Raw genomic sequence first — 16,829 nt, forward strand, 5'->3', positions numbered from 1 at the left:
CTGATTAGCAATTTCTGAACAAATTACTTTATTGCAAGGAATATTTTGATTATATTTGCTTTAGAACAAGCAAGGTTTAAAATAAAGAAAAATAATATATTAGAAAAAAATGAAATCTATGTTTTAATATGTAGTACAATATCTCTGCAAATAAATTTCAAAGATACAGTTGTCCAAAAAGAACTTAAAATAGTAGCTAGAACCACTAGCTCATAGCAATATGCTCATGATCTTTACATTAACAAAATTTGGAATTAGTTTATGGTTAAGGTTTATTAAACTGATGATTTCGAATTATATTTTGAGATTCAACAAATTTAAAACTCCATCTTCAAAAAGCGGCATACACTCCCTAAATCATTTCTGCGCCATTTTCTGCTGTTCGAACTAGCTTTAGTTTTCAAAATTCTTCTTTGGTATTTCTACTTGTCTAACTGCATAATAATCAAAGATATTAAATTACTTTTCTCTTCAAATGTTACTCAATTAAAGTATCCCAAATGCTTACTTCACAAAGTTTTTAGGTAAAAAAAAAAGACTTTTACTGTTTCAATAACACAGATTTCTTAACTTGCTAACCTAACAGTACTCCGTATATCGGATTAGTATTTTAACAGTCTTTTGATTTTTCTATATGATTATTCTGCATGCTTATTTATTTAAATTATTCTAAATGATCATTTATTTTAATTATTCTACATGATTATTATTATTGAATATTCTACATGATTATTTAAATTCTTCAACTTTGGGAACACCTAGTAACTAACACCAGTTATCGATAACAGTTATCAATCAACCACCGATCTGATTATTTTAGGAAACATTGTGTTACATTTTACCGGACATCTTAGGTGGCGTTATAAATATTTTTTATTTCCAATTTTGTCATGCTTTGATTAATATTTTATCAAACACTGTTGACTGCTTTAAATAAAAGGCAAATTTCAGATTAAAAATTTTTAAGATTTAAAATCTTAGATTAAAAAATGCTTAAGCAAATTTTCTGACAGGTTTTGCTTTTTCTAGTTGAAAATTAAGAACAAAGTTTAAACTTCTAAACACATATGGTTTTTAGAACAAGCTATGGAACTGAAATGTTGAAATAACACAAATGATAAGAAAACTTTATTAAAAACTCAAGAAGACGGCTTTTTAGATTTTGATTATTGTGGTTTGATAATGTAATAAATGCGCATGTCGTATTACTTTTTTATTTTTGGAGATCGAAGATATTTATACATTATTATCATCAAAAGAATACCAGTTACGCTGAACAGCTACCTGTTGGCCAACCCAGCTGAGCAATTTTAGAAATATGGTTCTCCTGAAATTTGTGCAGTTTATTGATAATATTTACAAGTGATTATTTTAGCTAATTAAATTAATCTGTCTATTTACTGTTTCAAATGCAGAAATATCTCCATATAAGAGGATAATACTTTCCAACACTTACCACAGTGACATGAGTAAACTGATGATATTGAACATTATGTATAAAGATTTTCCTGTAAGATTTTTTGAAAACGGTAAAGCTTAACTAACAAATAAACATTAAGCAAAATAATAATTAAGGGCATTTTATTCTTTACTATAGACTGCAAATGCACATTTTCAAAGCACCTTTCTTGCCTCATTTTCTCTCATGTTTATGAAAAAGAACTTTGATGTTTTATACTAATGCCTAAGGAAGCATATCAATGAAAATGGAATGTTTGTTTGTTATCGAGTATAGTTTTAAATGTGATAGAACTACAAAAATAATGCATTCTCTCAAAACATTTCATAAGCAATGAAATATTTATTTAGTCACGCATAGTCGGTACATATTCTTATAAGGTCATACAAATATATTTGACTTCAGTATTGGGAACTACTTTCGAGACACAGTTCGGGACAAGTTTGGCTTACTGCATTGCACAATATTACGCCGTGTTCTCAATTCACAGGCGTTTTGTAATTCACAAAATAGTTACTTATTTACTTTTCTAAATTTTTCATTATGAAATGTTTTTGGTTTACCTCTTCGATAACGTTCCGAGCTGCAAATGGCGTGAACAGAGTCAATAGAATTACTGACAGCTTCATTGAATTTCGTTCTTTGCTCTTCTGAAGAACAATCGATGACGTATTTTCTGATACAGTCCATAATATGGCTCCATACTCTGGAAAAAAAAGCAGATTCTTTCTAAAAAGGTTAAGGATAATTTTAAGAGTAATTTTAGATTCTCAAATAATTGTCTAACGATGAAAAATTGTCTTTGATTCTTTTCAAATGCGAGTATCTGTGTATGTTTCAGTAGTGTTGAATCGGTTTCAGTTGAAAAATTTCTGACTGAGAAGTTTCAAAATTAGAAGTGTTTATTGAATTCTTAGTTCCATTGACATCTCTTGGCATTAAATCATAGGCATCAAAATTAGTTTAATTTTGAAAATGCATTATTTTCTTTCCTAATAATTATCATAAACTTTTTAAAGATGACTTTTTCTCGGTAAAATATTTTTTGGGTTGCAAAGGATGCTCGAAAAAAACTATAGCAAGGAAAAATACGAGTATTTTCTGTATGACAGAAAATAACAGTAGATCAATGATTAAATGTGGAAATGTTCTGTTGTTCATAGATGATGTGGATTTTTTACACTAAGATCGTCTATAACTGATTGAGTTGAAAAAGAGTTATTCAATTTTAGTAAATGATAAATGTCAAGGAAATAATCAATAAACAAGAGTTTGATAGAGGTATATTATCTTTTTTATAGTTATAAATTTTTACGACGTTAATTCTACTAGACTGACCGATACTCGAAAATGCTGAAATGTGGGTGGTCACATGGCCGTCTTCATATTCGAAGTTGCTAAATTTTCAGTCTGTATTTAAAGGTTTGTGAGTTAAGTGCGCAATATCATGCATGGACTTACCAATTTAAGCATGTCATAGGTAAAGTCTGTGGCATTGCCAACCAGCTTCCTATGCTTTTTGAAAATTACTTCGGACTGTCTTTCAATATAAAGAGAAGGATTTACCTATGCATTATGAATACAGTTCTATACTACCCCCTCCATCCTGGGTCCAAACTATCTTCCATCCTCATCTATTTATTTAGGCAGGCTAGATAGATGAGTCATCTATCTAAAAGACAGACGTCCACACACTTTAGCTAGTATAGAATAGGATTCTGCGAAGGATTGTAAATGGTCATTACCGGATGAAAAGAAAATGTCCATGGTGACTTGACGATCCATCCTATAGTGTACTACATAACTAAATAAGCGTTTCTTCAAAACTGGAATTAGTTGTATTATTACAAATTTTTCAGAAGTTCTAGTTATCAAACCATTCCAGAAGATAATTTGATCAGACCATTTGTTACTCACATGTTTTGAGACCACAGCTTCGGAAACCTCACTTGGAGTGCTGATGTTTACTTCTTTTTTTTTTGTGTGGCGATACTTTTGTCTTTCGTCACTTTCCAACTGATTGCCATACAAGCAATATAAGAGACAATGGTCTCCTCACGTTTACCTTACTTTCTTGAGTTTCATAAGCTGGCTCATCAAAGTAATGGGCCCTCAGAGGCTTAAATTTCTCATCAAGTTTATTAAGGTATCCTTTGGAGCCACATAAGCATCCGTATGCGGGCAATATTATGATTAAAACCGTTATTTCGATCTAGATTTCCCGTTGTTAAATTTTATCAGGCCTTACTACACATGTCCATGTTGCATTAATGTTTCCCCTTTTTATTCCACCAAGTTTCTAGTTTCATATCTTGGTAACATTCAAAATACCAGAGCATCTTTTGAAAAATCCTTTGACCACTGTTAGCTCTTCAATTTTAGCATGCTAAGATGCTTGAAGGATTTTTCTGATCTATTTCACCTAAATTTAAGAATAGAAAGAAAACTTGAAATGTTCTTGTACCAGGAGCGATCAAGATCATCCAGCTGACTATGTACATGTACTCTACGCACAGGAAAACTTGGAGAAAGGAAAGGAACTTCCATAAAACTAACTCCGGATACCATTTTCGGATAACATTGCTAAAAAAGGAAAGGTGATGCGTGATAAGAGGCCTAAAAATGAGCCTTGTAAGATGACAAAATTGGCCAGTCTTTGGAACTCAGAAAATGTTTAGAATAGTAGAATGCAAAAATTTCCATACGGAAAATTACAAAGTCTATTAGACCATGCGAAAAGGTAAAAATTCTTTTACGAAAATTAAATATTAAGGTGTTGACAGTTGAAATCCTACCGAGATATGACGCTGAAAACTTTATTTTCAGAAACGTACTTATAAAACTCAAAAATGCAAACTTCGTATAATTTCTAATACTTTTTCTTCGATGTTAGAGTTCTGTTCTAGTCGTATTCAGTATAGATTAGTTCGATTTCTCCAACAGAATCTCTGATTTAGATGGTGAAAACAGAAAAAAGTACTCAGAAGATTTTACAAGACAAGCCGTGCAACGACATTGCTCTTTATGGATTATGGCATAGGGCGTACCAAATGGGAAAACTCACAGATTACCCTAAATTAAACTTACAGCACTTGCATTAAACATATTTTCAAATATGGAAGTGAGGTGTTAATCTCTACCACATAAGGGAAGATTGACTCTTTGGAAAGGGTCCAAAGCAAACTCTTCGAACTATCACAGAAGCGGTGAAAGCTACCCCGATTACAGCTATGCAAAGCTATACTTCCAACCCACTAATTGCTACTGAAATCAAGAAACAAGCAGTTGGTACATTCGTTAAAATGAAAGCATCGAAAACAGCGCATTGGATGAACGAATGTAAACCAAGTACTATGAGGACCCAAAAGTCTTCCCTAGAGGCTTGTGAGAAATTATTAAAAGAAACAGATGAAAACAAACCGATGAATTGTAAAAATTTCATGGTTAATCCCCTTGAATACACTGATATCAAATACCAGCTAGATATATATGATTTGGAAAAGAAAAACATTCCTGATGCAATATTAAAATCAAACATATTATGTATGTTATATGAACAATACCCTGAACCTGAATGAACTAGAGTATACACTGATGGCTCTAAAATACAAAATACTAGGGTAGTGTATGAATTAAACGTTTTTCTCAATGTACTCCTGTGGGACACTTCATGTCGAATTTTGATGCAGAGATCATTGCAATCTCACTGGCTCTGGAAAACCTCAAGGTAAAGATCGATGGTTTCTATAAAGCAGTTATTTTAGTCGATTCCAAAGCAGTCATCCAGGCTGTAGTTATAAATCATGACTCAGATACTCAGATTATCTGAGAAATAAGACAAACCCTGAACTTTCATTATAAACACAACAAAACAATCGTTTCTCAATAGATCCCTTCACATGTAGATGCCGACGGTAACGAAAAGGCAGACTCACTAACTAAGAGAGGAACACTTGCGCCACAAGACAGCAAACCACTTCCTCCAGAGTCACTTAAAAAGCATATTGTTGGGAAATTCATGGGTATTTTTTACATTTTACCAGGCAGCAAAATCGACAACCAAATCCTGGGCTAACGTTCAAACACACGCGGAAAAGGTTTTTGTCAAAAACCCCGTGAAGAGGCTGTGACAAATTTCAGACTACAAACAGGTCACGATTACATGGCACATCATCTTAATATTTTGGCATCCTTGCATCTAGTATATGCCAACGTTGCAATTCGAGCATCATGAATGCAGAGCATCTTCTTATATGTCCAGATCTAGATTAAGAGTCTCAGAAACGAGGTGAAATAAGTAAACTATATTGGAATGCCAGAGCTTTCATGAACTCCTTGTAAAGACTACATATCTTACGCTCCTTTCCTTGTTGTTTAAATTTTTAACTTTTTACTTTTTGTTCCCATGTTCATTTATTCTGATTCTTATTTTATAAATATATGTTTTTTATTATTTATCACTGCTCTTATATGATACTTGAGCTGTTTCGTATGTTTGGATTGATATTTTCAATAAATCCATATGTAACAACAATAAAACGTAGTCATAGATAAACACAGGTAACTCTGCTGCTGCTGAGGTCTCAAATCACCAATAAATAATTGGAGAAAGTCAGCTGACTTTGTAAAATGGAAGATTAAATTTCAGTCCAGTTTTGTTTCCCGTGATGACTCAGTTGTTTCATTAGGTTGCATAAAGTTCGACAATTGGATGAGAAAAGTCCGACGTGACCTTTTCAAGTAGTTTGCGAGTGTTTATTAGCAAGACGAAATCAATCTACATGGGCGAATCTATCTTAAAATTTAGGGAAGCTCGTCTTCTGAATGCATTGCGGACAGAGAAAATTATGGGGAAATTTTTCAAAATTTCAGGACCTGGTCCTGAAAGGCTGATAGAAAAAGTACACAAGAAAATACGGTAATAGGTTATTAATGTTTAGTATATCACTGATTGTTCAGTATTTTTGTATCCATTTAACGCTTACATTATTTTCGGTAAAAGCAATAATTTGCTTTCACAGATCTTAATATAAACCTTCACAGATTAATTTTAAGAAATTATAATAAAGTTAAGTAGATAGAGTCAAGAAAAAAAAATGGCGACCTTACATAGCAATGACCAAATTCGTGGACCCTTTTTGAAATTCAGAGGAGCAGCCTTTATACGTCTTTCACATTTACACGTCTTTCCATATTGATTCCGAATCAGTCCTATTTATTTTAATAGTAAAATATTTCTTTTATACTTCCCGTAACTTTAGCTGTATATCGCTTTCGCTTGACCTACTGCACTGGTTTTACATTTCGGAGACCCAGCGTTAAAGTATTTTTCTCAGAAATGGGGACAGGAGAAGTAAAAAAAGCATGAGACTGTGCTTTCACTTCTCTCTTTCCGTTTCCCCGCAAGAATACTAATTAGTTCACGTGTATTTAAGTGAGGTCTAAGATCGTGGCCACGTTACTAGATTTGCTATTCTGAATAAAAGTTCCTGTCTTCCGCCTTGCATTATAACTGCCGATAGTTGAAATACATGCCAGTGAAGTTCTGATCCACTTTCGAGCCTCCGGTTTCAAGCCTGTGGTACTTAGCAATAAGTCGCTTAACATCTACAGAATGCCCAACAGAGTTAAACTTATAGACTGAAAACAAACAGACTGAAAATATCTTACCAGATGAATATTTAAGTAGGGGTGTGAAAAAGAAAATGAAGAAATAATCCTATCTTCTTTTTAAAATGTTAGCTTCTACACTGACACTCTCGGAAATTTCTTTGGGTGTAATAAAGCCAGCGAGAAAATATTTCAAGAACAGCATTCAATTCACAGTGTTTAAGATTCAGAATCAAAAGACACGTCAGATGACAATTAGACATTTTCTTTTAAAAAAAGTTAAAATTTCTTGTACACTGGTGTGCAAAACTTAAGCCACAGGTCTTCTTTTTGGCATAACTCCACGAGAAATCATCTGAGAGACATGAAATTCATAATTAAGAGACAGCATTTTATATTTAAACGATGACGAAAGCATAATTGCTCTAAAAGTGAATACAGTGCATACAGTATGGAATCAAACAAAAATAGGCTTTATTGAACTCATAGTATCGTTACACATGATTGTCTGTACAAAAGGAAGAACAACAAGCAGGTGTTCCTTAGTATGGGATATGCTCCAATGGTCTCCCTTACTCCAATGGTTACTTCGAACGGTCTCTCCATACTCAGCACCAAGATTTTCCAACAGATCTTGAGGTAAGAGTGCCCATTCCTCACTCAGCATTTGTTTCAGTTGTTGAGTGTTCCCCGGTGAATGTAATCGTGTCACAAGCGTCTCCCCAAAGCATTCCACACATGTTCTATGGGGTTTAAATCAAGGGAGCACGCTGGTCAATCCATTCGAGTGATATCTTCACTTTTCAGTAACTTCTGAACAGCAAGAGTCCGATGTGTGGCCGTGCATTGTCATCCATAAAAACAAAGTCTGCTCCAATGGCACCTTGGAGTGAGTGAGTGAGTGAGTGCACCGCTATGATGGCTTCCGACTACGGACATGAACCAAACGGAATTATATACCATCACGGCGGGAAAGACTCCAGAATAACAAGGTTGAATATTATAAACTAATAATAGTTTTTACATATTGTTAACTGCAAGGCACTAAGCGTTATTCTGGTTATCTGCTTTAAGTTCTGAACTTTTGAAACATTATAATATTATCCACGGTTGTTTCTGAACAGACGCACATGGGGAAGGATCACCTCGTGACGATAGCAATCTCTGGTTACAAAACTTCTGTCGAAAACGTGGATCTCCGTCCGCCCGTTCAGCATAATGCCTCTCCAGACGAGATCTTCAGGACACCGTAACGGTCTCTTTCCGTAATGTTACTGAGATTAAACCGTGTCCTGACCTCTCTCCAAATCAATTTGTGTTTAGAATCGCTTGTGGCACTAAAACGATTCTCCTCTGTAAGGAGGATACGACTCCATTGATGAGATGCCCAGTTTTTGCGCTTCTTGCACCACTGTAAACGGTGATGCCGATGGCCAACTTTCAAAGGGATGCAGCGTTCAAAACGACAGGCGCATAGGCCACCTTTGTGAAGGTGTTTGGACACAGTAAACCACGACAATTGTCGCCCGTTGCTGTTCACAGTTGTTGAGCTGTGGCGCTTGCTGATTGGTTTCGGACTCTTTTCGTCTGCAGGACTATATATCGGTTATTTACTGCAGTTGTTTTCCTGGTACGGCCACCACCAACCTTTCTAACAGCTGTACCTATAGTATGGAAGGCTTTCTAAACGCGCGAAACGCCACTTTGTTGATTCCGAACTCTTCAGCTATACTGGTCACACTTCGCCCCTACTCCAGATTTTCGATCATTCTTCCACGTGTGAAGTCATCCAGATCATTTCTTCTAGCCATATTTCACGAAAAAACTCCTTGCACTTGCAGCGAATGTCTTTAATTTCATCTCCATCCTTCCTTTTATGGTAATCTCGAGTTGAGCGCGCCGACGGTATGCATATTGCGTACGCTCACGTAGCCTGTGAGCTTTTTTTCTTGACATCTGCATACACATGACCTTTCTACTGAATTGTGTGTTCATTGTACTGAACGCAAGAACCCCTTTTCTACAATTTCATGGCTATCTGATTAAAATTTACATCGTTTCTTAAGTTTTGCACACCAGTGTAAAATGTTCTTGGGGGGGGGGGAATTGTTACCTACTTAAGATAATAATTCAAATAAAAGTAGGAATTTTGTTACTCAATTTTACGTGACTACCCACAGATATTTATATTCTTATGATTTTAAAAACATTAAATTTGTATCGATATTTTTTAAAAATATTACTTGTAAAAATTTTAAAATTTGTTTATTGTTTGAAATATTCATATTAAATAAATATTTACTTAAATATTAATTTTAATTTTGTTTCAACATAGTTAATATCTTAAATACATTGAAAATACTATAATAAAATCGTGTAATATTGTATACACAAAAGACAAATCAACGTGGTGTTCACACAAAAGACAAATCAACGTGGTGTTCAACTCTGTAAGAAAACCTAAGACTTTGGCACATCCTGAGGCTCACTTAGGTTATTCCCGTTGTTAATTTCGAAGAGCTCGAGACTGATTTGTGACATTTGTTCCTAATGTTTGGAGGAAATTTGGCTATGTCTTTAATATTACCGGAGATATCTCTGACGCTATTTCTCCTCCTCAACGGTATTAATTCTTAACTCTTTGGGCGCACAATAAAAATCAAGGTTTTTCTTTCCATCTGGCTTTGTTATTAGAAAGGACAAGCAGTAACTGCTAATGCGTAAGACTGTACTTTTCTGTTATATTTTCCCTCTTCCTTTTAAACTCCCGATTGCTTTCATTTTTAGAAAAAGGAAGTGCCTTTCTTCTACAGCAGTTCGGTATTCTTTTGAAGTGAGATTTATTGAGGCGAAGTCATGTTCTAAAGGTACTTGAGCAAGAAACCTGAAAATTTAACTAGGTTCTCACCTGGTTTCGAACTATATATGGAACTACTATCACTTAACATCGAGCATTACACAACTTACTTATACGAGGTATGCGGCAATTCTTTATATTCGCTCCTCTCTACTTCCAGTCTTACGCAGGGCGACTAGAGACAGTCACGAAACTCAGTATATCAGGACTTGTGTTTCTCTTAATTTGCTTAGGAAACATGATGTGTCCTGAATGGGAACAGGGAGCTTACTCAAGCTATGTTCAAAACAGATGTGGAATGGGCAACACAAGCAGGAAGGATTGATTTTACCCTTTATTCTCTATAAGATTACAGGTGCTCCCGCACTTCGGGATACAGGGACCAACCACTTGTGGTCTGAACGTAAAAATATAAAACTACTAAAATTTTAAATAAGAGCTAACTTTGAATTAGTTTACAAATGCCTAACGCTAAGACTGGCCTTTTAAATTATTACGTATGTAGTACCCAAACTGCCGAAACTACAATACATTTTTATATATCAAGAGGACTAAACCTCTGGCCTTAAAGGCGGGCAGCGCTAATTGAAAACGCGCGTGTAATGCAGTGGCAAGGCGACTAACTTCCTCCCTCTCTCTTTTACTCTTGACAAATAGCCACAACTTAAATAATTGGGCGTTAGCAAGTACAATTTCCATAAACAAATTAACACATTTAATTCTGGCCGGAAGTAGAAAATAAGAAGTGATAGTAAAGTTTTAAAATAAAATAAATGTTATAAAACTTAAATTCCTTTCAAATAGACCAATTCAGGTGATGACAGTGCATTTTATTCCGGATCTGCTATAGAAACATTTAGACTTTTCAAAGCAAGAATTACCAGAAAACAACTAAGCTTTTACTGAGATTCGAATCACAGACATTCCAGTGCTAGTTAGACGTGCTTACTACTTATTCGGATAATTTCTTGTAATGTGGCTAACACCACATACAGTTATAAGTTTTAACTATAACTGAAACTGCGATATTTTGTTTATTATAAACTAGGTAGATCATCAAGCAATATCAGGCATTATGTTTCTTACAGTTATCTACTTATACTTAACAGTTATTGAAGAACTCATTAAACGTTTTGCTTCTTGAAACTTATGTCAGTTAAGCCTCTTTTCTCTTTTTACCTATTGACAAATTTAATTCATGAGAAAACATAGTCATAGGGAAAAAATCGCTCTTCTAATTACCGAGAAATAATTAGTATGTATAATTAATCAGTATGCTTTTTATTCCGTCACAGAAAATGCATGACAAAAACGTCACAGAAAAATAATAAAATAGTACAGAAATATGATTTACATTAATCTCTTTATATTTACACAGAGAAGAATTAAAAGGAATACGCAATAAAAAGTAAGGTCAAAGATTACGTTTTTTAAAGACAAAGTTCTATGGTAACATCTCTTCTGTGCCCACGTGTTTATCCATAATCAACAGGTGAAAGTTGGACAAAAGGAGAGTTTTCGAAACAGGAAATCCATTTTTGCAACAGTTTGCCTGCATCCTCAATTTAATATTTTTTTAACGCTGCTTCATTTGCTTTGTTTACTGGAGCTTTGTTGTCAAAGGGCGTAGTGACATTGTAAGCGCAATCTTTCACTAGAACTTTTTTGTTACCTTCGCTGTTAAAGGGAAAGTAAATAAAGCCCTCCAATTAGGTAAAAATAATGTTTTCTGTACCACCGGCTTCGCACTTAATGATACATAGGAGAATATTTTGCAGGAAATTTATGGGAATTTCATGGACACTGTATTAAAATCTGACATGTTACCTCGAAAGATAAGTATGTTGTGTCAGGAACTTAAGACTCATACAGATCTCTTTAATAATTATTCCAGAAAAAGTGTAATCAGTTTGGTTTATTCGATTATGGCAAAGCATAATAAGTGCTGTCTGCATAAGGGAGGGGATGTCTTCACGTAGAACCTCCTAAGAGGGACTAGCTTGTATCTACATTACAAATCAGGAAAATCACAAAAACGTCCACGCACCCAGCTCGTTCACCGGGATACGAACCCGGATCGCTTAACCAATGTTCACCTACTTTACCATTCGATAACTGGTAGGCGGCAGAAATTAAAACGTTTTTGGAATAAATAGAAGCTCACAGCAAAGTAAACATCTATAAACATCTCAACGGAGAACAGATAGAAAGAATGAAAAACAGATAAAGAAAATTCTTTAAACTATACGAGGGCTTCAAATATCACTCATAGAGTAAATTCTAAAACGTTAATCACTGAGCAAGACATCAATGTAGTCGTATAGTTTTGAAATTTTTGTAACTAGCTGAGACCTACGCCTAAACACAGCAGTACGTGTAGAGCCTAGCGCTTCTAGATGCTTTGGAAAAAATAGTTCTTAAGTTTCTAAATGCGCATTTTCCGGAAACTTCAGAAACAGTTTTTCCAAAACTTCCTAGTTAAAATGGAGGGAAATCGCGAAACATAGATTATAAGTATTTTCCTAATTAATCTGATAATCAGTTTCTTTTGTTTTCTTTTGTTCTGCAGAAGGGTTACCAATATTAAAGGTTAAATTCCATTTATTTATGGCAGAATCCTTTTTGGTCCTTAAGAAGAGGACTTATGTTTGATCAGGTTCAAAATAAATAGAAGTTTTGCTCAAAATCTATTCAGTATAAAGTTGCTGTTTTGCCTAATTTTAAATTTTACATTAGCATGTTTGTCTTCAATTTGGGATAGCGGTAGTTAACAAAATTCTGATGGTTAACTGATTGCAAACGAAAAATATCCAGCTGTTCACAAAAGTGAAGAAAAAGACATGTAATTTTACTTGAAGAAGATGAATGCAAAACCCCACAAAGCTGTGAGCATGGTCTATAGTTCATTGCATTTTGTAAAACTGCACAGTTTATAAGGTATTTTCTCCCGTCTTCTTAGCGTGCCTTCGTGGTGTAGTAGTCTGCATGCTGGGCGCGTATTCCAGAGGTCCGTAGTTCGATTCCTAGCGAAGGCGTTGCTCATTTTTTTATCTCTTCTGCTTTCAAAAATACCTAATGTCTCTATAAGTTGTTTTAATTTAATGTTCTCACCATCTTCTGTGTAACATAAGCTTACAAAACATTCCTGATGATCTAATTAATACAACGCTCAGTTTATAAGACTAAACATTAATTTCACTTCCCCTACTTGTTTTAATAGAGCAAGCACCGAAGCTCTTAACCAAGAGTCAACTAGGATAAATATTCAAACGAGATTGAATACCCCGATACCTGAGAGTGTTTAAAAATCATTTAGCGATCACACAGGCTGAGTTACACTTGATAGAATCGTTACGAGTACCGTTAACTGACGGGGCACCTTAGAAACAGTGATTCTAGTCCCTTATACCGTTCGTATAGCTTAAAAGGAAGAAACAGAAAGGAAAATTCTTCTAAACATGCAAGGGTTTCCCAGATCACGAATATCATTCACAGTGAGAGAAATCGTTCTAAAGCGCAATGGAGGGGAACTCGGTGCATGTTTTGAAAGAAAATGTGCAGGACTGATGAACAGTCAACGGTTTGAAACTAGGAAATATGAAAAAATAAGAAAAAAAAATTCATGGTAGGTGGTGAGAAGTACAAATGGTTTTCCTTTATATATTTGACGCCATTTCTTTTGATGATTAACCTTATATTGGGAAAAGATATAATTAAACAGGTAGACTGTCTACGGGGTCTATTATTTCTTGAGTCTTTCTTTCTAATATCTTTGGTTTTCGGTCATGCGCTGAACGATGAGAGAAAACCGTCGTTGCATAATTTTATTATACCCGTAGTTCTAAATAGATTTCGAAAAAGAGGTGTGATATACCACCTGACAAATGTAAAATGACGTGAGGCCTGGTTACGACAAGTGTCAGTTTTTATTGATAATGAAGAAAAGACATAAATAGTGAAAATATTGTCAAAAACGGGAGGAGGAAAAAGAGAAAAGGAAAGAAGAAAAAGAAAAGAGGATGATCTGAGTTTGTGGAATGAGAAGGAGAAAGGATTTTTTTTTTGGGGGGGGGGAAGATACGAGTATGAAGAAAATAAAGAAATGGAGAATAGACAGAAGAGGGCTGCGTTTATTTTGTAACATGAAGAAAGGATAAATGACGATGTATGCGGTAAATCTCCAAATTTGTCCCATGGATGTGACGAATTTAGACTTATAAAATATATATTCTTTGCCTTAAATACAGATTAGACATTTAGATTCGCTTTGAATGAAGTTATATTTGTCCTTGAATGATTATCAACGGAATTATTGTTCGAGATTGCATGTAGTGTGCAATAGATAGAAAAAAGTCTGATGTGGCCACCACATGACTTCCTTGTAAGGCCTATTAAATTTTACACATTTTTGCCGCTCTTTATTCAAATTTATTTCCACGAATTATTCTAATCTAACCAAACTCTGAAAGCAAGTTGAAAATGACATCTGAAAACTGAATATTTTGAAATTAATATCCTGGTGAATTTTTGTCACACGGGAGTCAAACTTCTTCTAATTTTATTTTTCCATAGAAGATAAAATGTTTCCAAAGTATAGAAACTGGGAGACTGCATTAAAAATTAAATTTAGTTATTTATCGAAATTAAATTTAATTTTTAAATTTATAATTGCCAAAACACGAATATTTTCGTCATTTAAGCCACTTCTATAGCTGTAAGTTCATGGGCATGACGAACGACTGGGAAAATAATGGCCGGATAAGGACTTTTAGGCCAGGAAAGAAATAAAATACATGTACACATAATATATATATATATATATATATATATATAAATACACAATCAAATGTAAGGAAGGATTATTAAGAGTCCTGCGCCTAGGCTGCAATGATTTAATTAAACATAATTATACTTAAAAGTGGATTACTCTTATTAAAATTCTTATAGTTTAGATTAAATTAAGAAAGTCAATAAAGTAAAAGAATACCTGAAGAGTCGGTGTATTGTTTCATTAAATTCATTCCATTGGGTAAAGCAATTTTTCCATGCCGATTTATATTTTACTATTTAACACTTGTAAAACTTTTTAAAATTTAAAAAGTTTTAAACATTATTTAAAAATTACGAATTCGTAAACTGGAATTTATTGGGACTTCAAATTGTAATTCTTTTACTTTAATGGCTTTTTTAATTTAATTTGAAATATAAGAATTTTAATAATTTTAATAGGAGTATTGCCCTATATATATATATATATATACATACACACACACACACACACAGATACGTTTGGCTATGCAATAAAATGGGAGGTGCACAGCTATTGGGACAGCTGTTATAGCAGTCCCATGCAGAAAATTTCAACATTCTACGGCTAATCATTTTTGCAGTTATGCGAGATACATACATATATACGTACGTACTTACAGATGTCAGGGAAAAAAACCTTTGAATCCATTTTAAATCTATTTGGGAAAACAGCAGTCCTTTATTCTGTCGTACGTACAAAAGTCACCCAAAAAATTCGTCCAGATGGATTCGGGAATGGTCAAAGTATGTATTTCTGTGGAAGTATGATACCCGAAACTTTTAGCGGTAAGACTATTTCTTTTACTTCTTGCAAAAAGTAAAAAACGGGATGTGAGCATGCCAGCTCTATTTTTAAGAGATCTGGAGTTTCTGGCCCGTTTGTGACATGTTGACTGACTATCTATTTGATGTGTTCCTGCCTACTGCGATTTAGGTAGAGACTGCTTCTTGTGGGTCAGAGTTGATTCTGCCTTGTCTAGGATTCTAGAACGCTGATATGGGCCTGACAAAGCGCAAATTACTATTTTCCTGGAATGACATCAACTGAAATATTACGTTCGAAACAGTTATTTAGTGCATAATGGAAGGGGGTGGTGGATGTGATAAACTCTGGATGAAAAGCTCTGGCTTTTTGGCTTTCGATTAAGATGTAAGATGCGCAGGAATAGTCTTGTCCACTGCTATTTAAGAAGAAATTAATTCTCGAGAGTTTTTGTTCCTGAGGCTTCGATAATTTGAACCTGCATATTGCCATCTTGAGCTCAATGGTTACAGTCGAAAATATCACGGCAAAAACATCGCGGACGAAAACGTCGCGGGGAAAACAACACAAGGCGAAAACGTCGTGGTACGAAACGTCGTGGGAGGAAAGAAAGCAAAGAGAAAATTTCGCATTTCTAAAAACATCGTGGCACAAAATATCGTCATCGAAAATAAAGCGGTTCAGAAACTTCGCAGTTTAAAATCATCGTCGTCGAAAATATCGTGGTAAAAAATAAAGCACCTACAAATCATCGCATGACGATAACATCGCAGACATGCGTTTTTCAGCTTTTAAAAGTTGTAAATGCATATTCGCATAAAGATTTGAAAGCGCAAGAAATTTTAACGACACTAAGAATAAACGGAAACAAAACAAGATATAATTTTTACCAAATTATATCTTGTTTTGTTTCCGTTTAAAATTAAAAAACGTGAAGTAAAGTAATTTGATAATTAACTATGTAATTTTTATAAAGATTATTCATCTTCACGCAGTTATCTTCTTTTTTTCTAAATATTTTAGGCTGTATTTTTCATGAAAAATATGAGTAAAACGGTATAAAAATATTAATTTATTAATGATATTTGTTAATTAACTATGTAAATTAAAATTTTGTTAAGTGCTCTAAGTTGCATTAACTTTCTACTCATTTTCAGTTTTAAATGTTTAAATTTCCTTCTTTTTCATTAAATTTTATTAGTTCATTCAAAAATATGAAATATAAAAGCAAAAATATTCCTCTTTTCTTCTTGCGTTCCCAAATCATTATGTGAAAATACATTTACAGCTTTAAAAACTTGAAAACGCATACTTGCGGTGTTATTGTCATG

At 34.1% G+C, this 16,829-nt stretch overlaps 1 protein-coding gene across 2 annotated transcripts in view; it reads right to left on the minus strand.

The window, feature by feature from the left end:
* The window catches only part of LOC118184834 (uncharacterized), an 82,398-nt gene that overhangs the window by 28,538 nt on the left and 37,031 nt on the right, over nt 1-16,829 (minus strand). For both annotated transcript variants that reach the window (XM_035354565.2, XM_035354564.2), the window contains exon 3: nt 2,023-2,165. In XM_035354565.2, coding sequence (XP_035210456.1) covers nt 2,023-2,165 — 143 coding nt within the window. The remainder of the gene's footprint in view (nt 1-2,022; nt 2,166-16,829) is intronic.

This window comes from Stegodyphus dumicola, chromosome 7, assembly GCF_044657685.1.
Source record: "Stegodyphus dumicola isolate Sdum_Otavi_A_Nest chromosome 7, ASM4465768v1".
Taxonomy (NCBI): Eukaryota; Metazoa; Arthropoda; class Arachnida; order Araneae; family Eresidae; genus Stegodyphus; species Stegodyphus dumicola.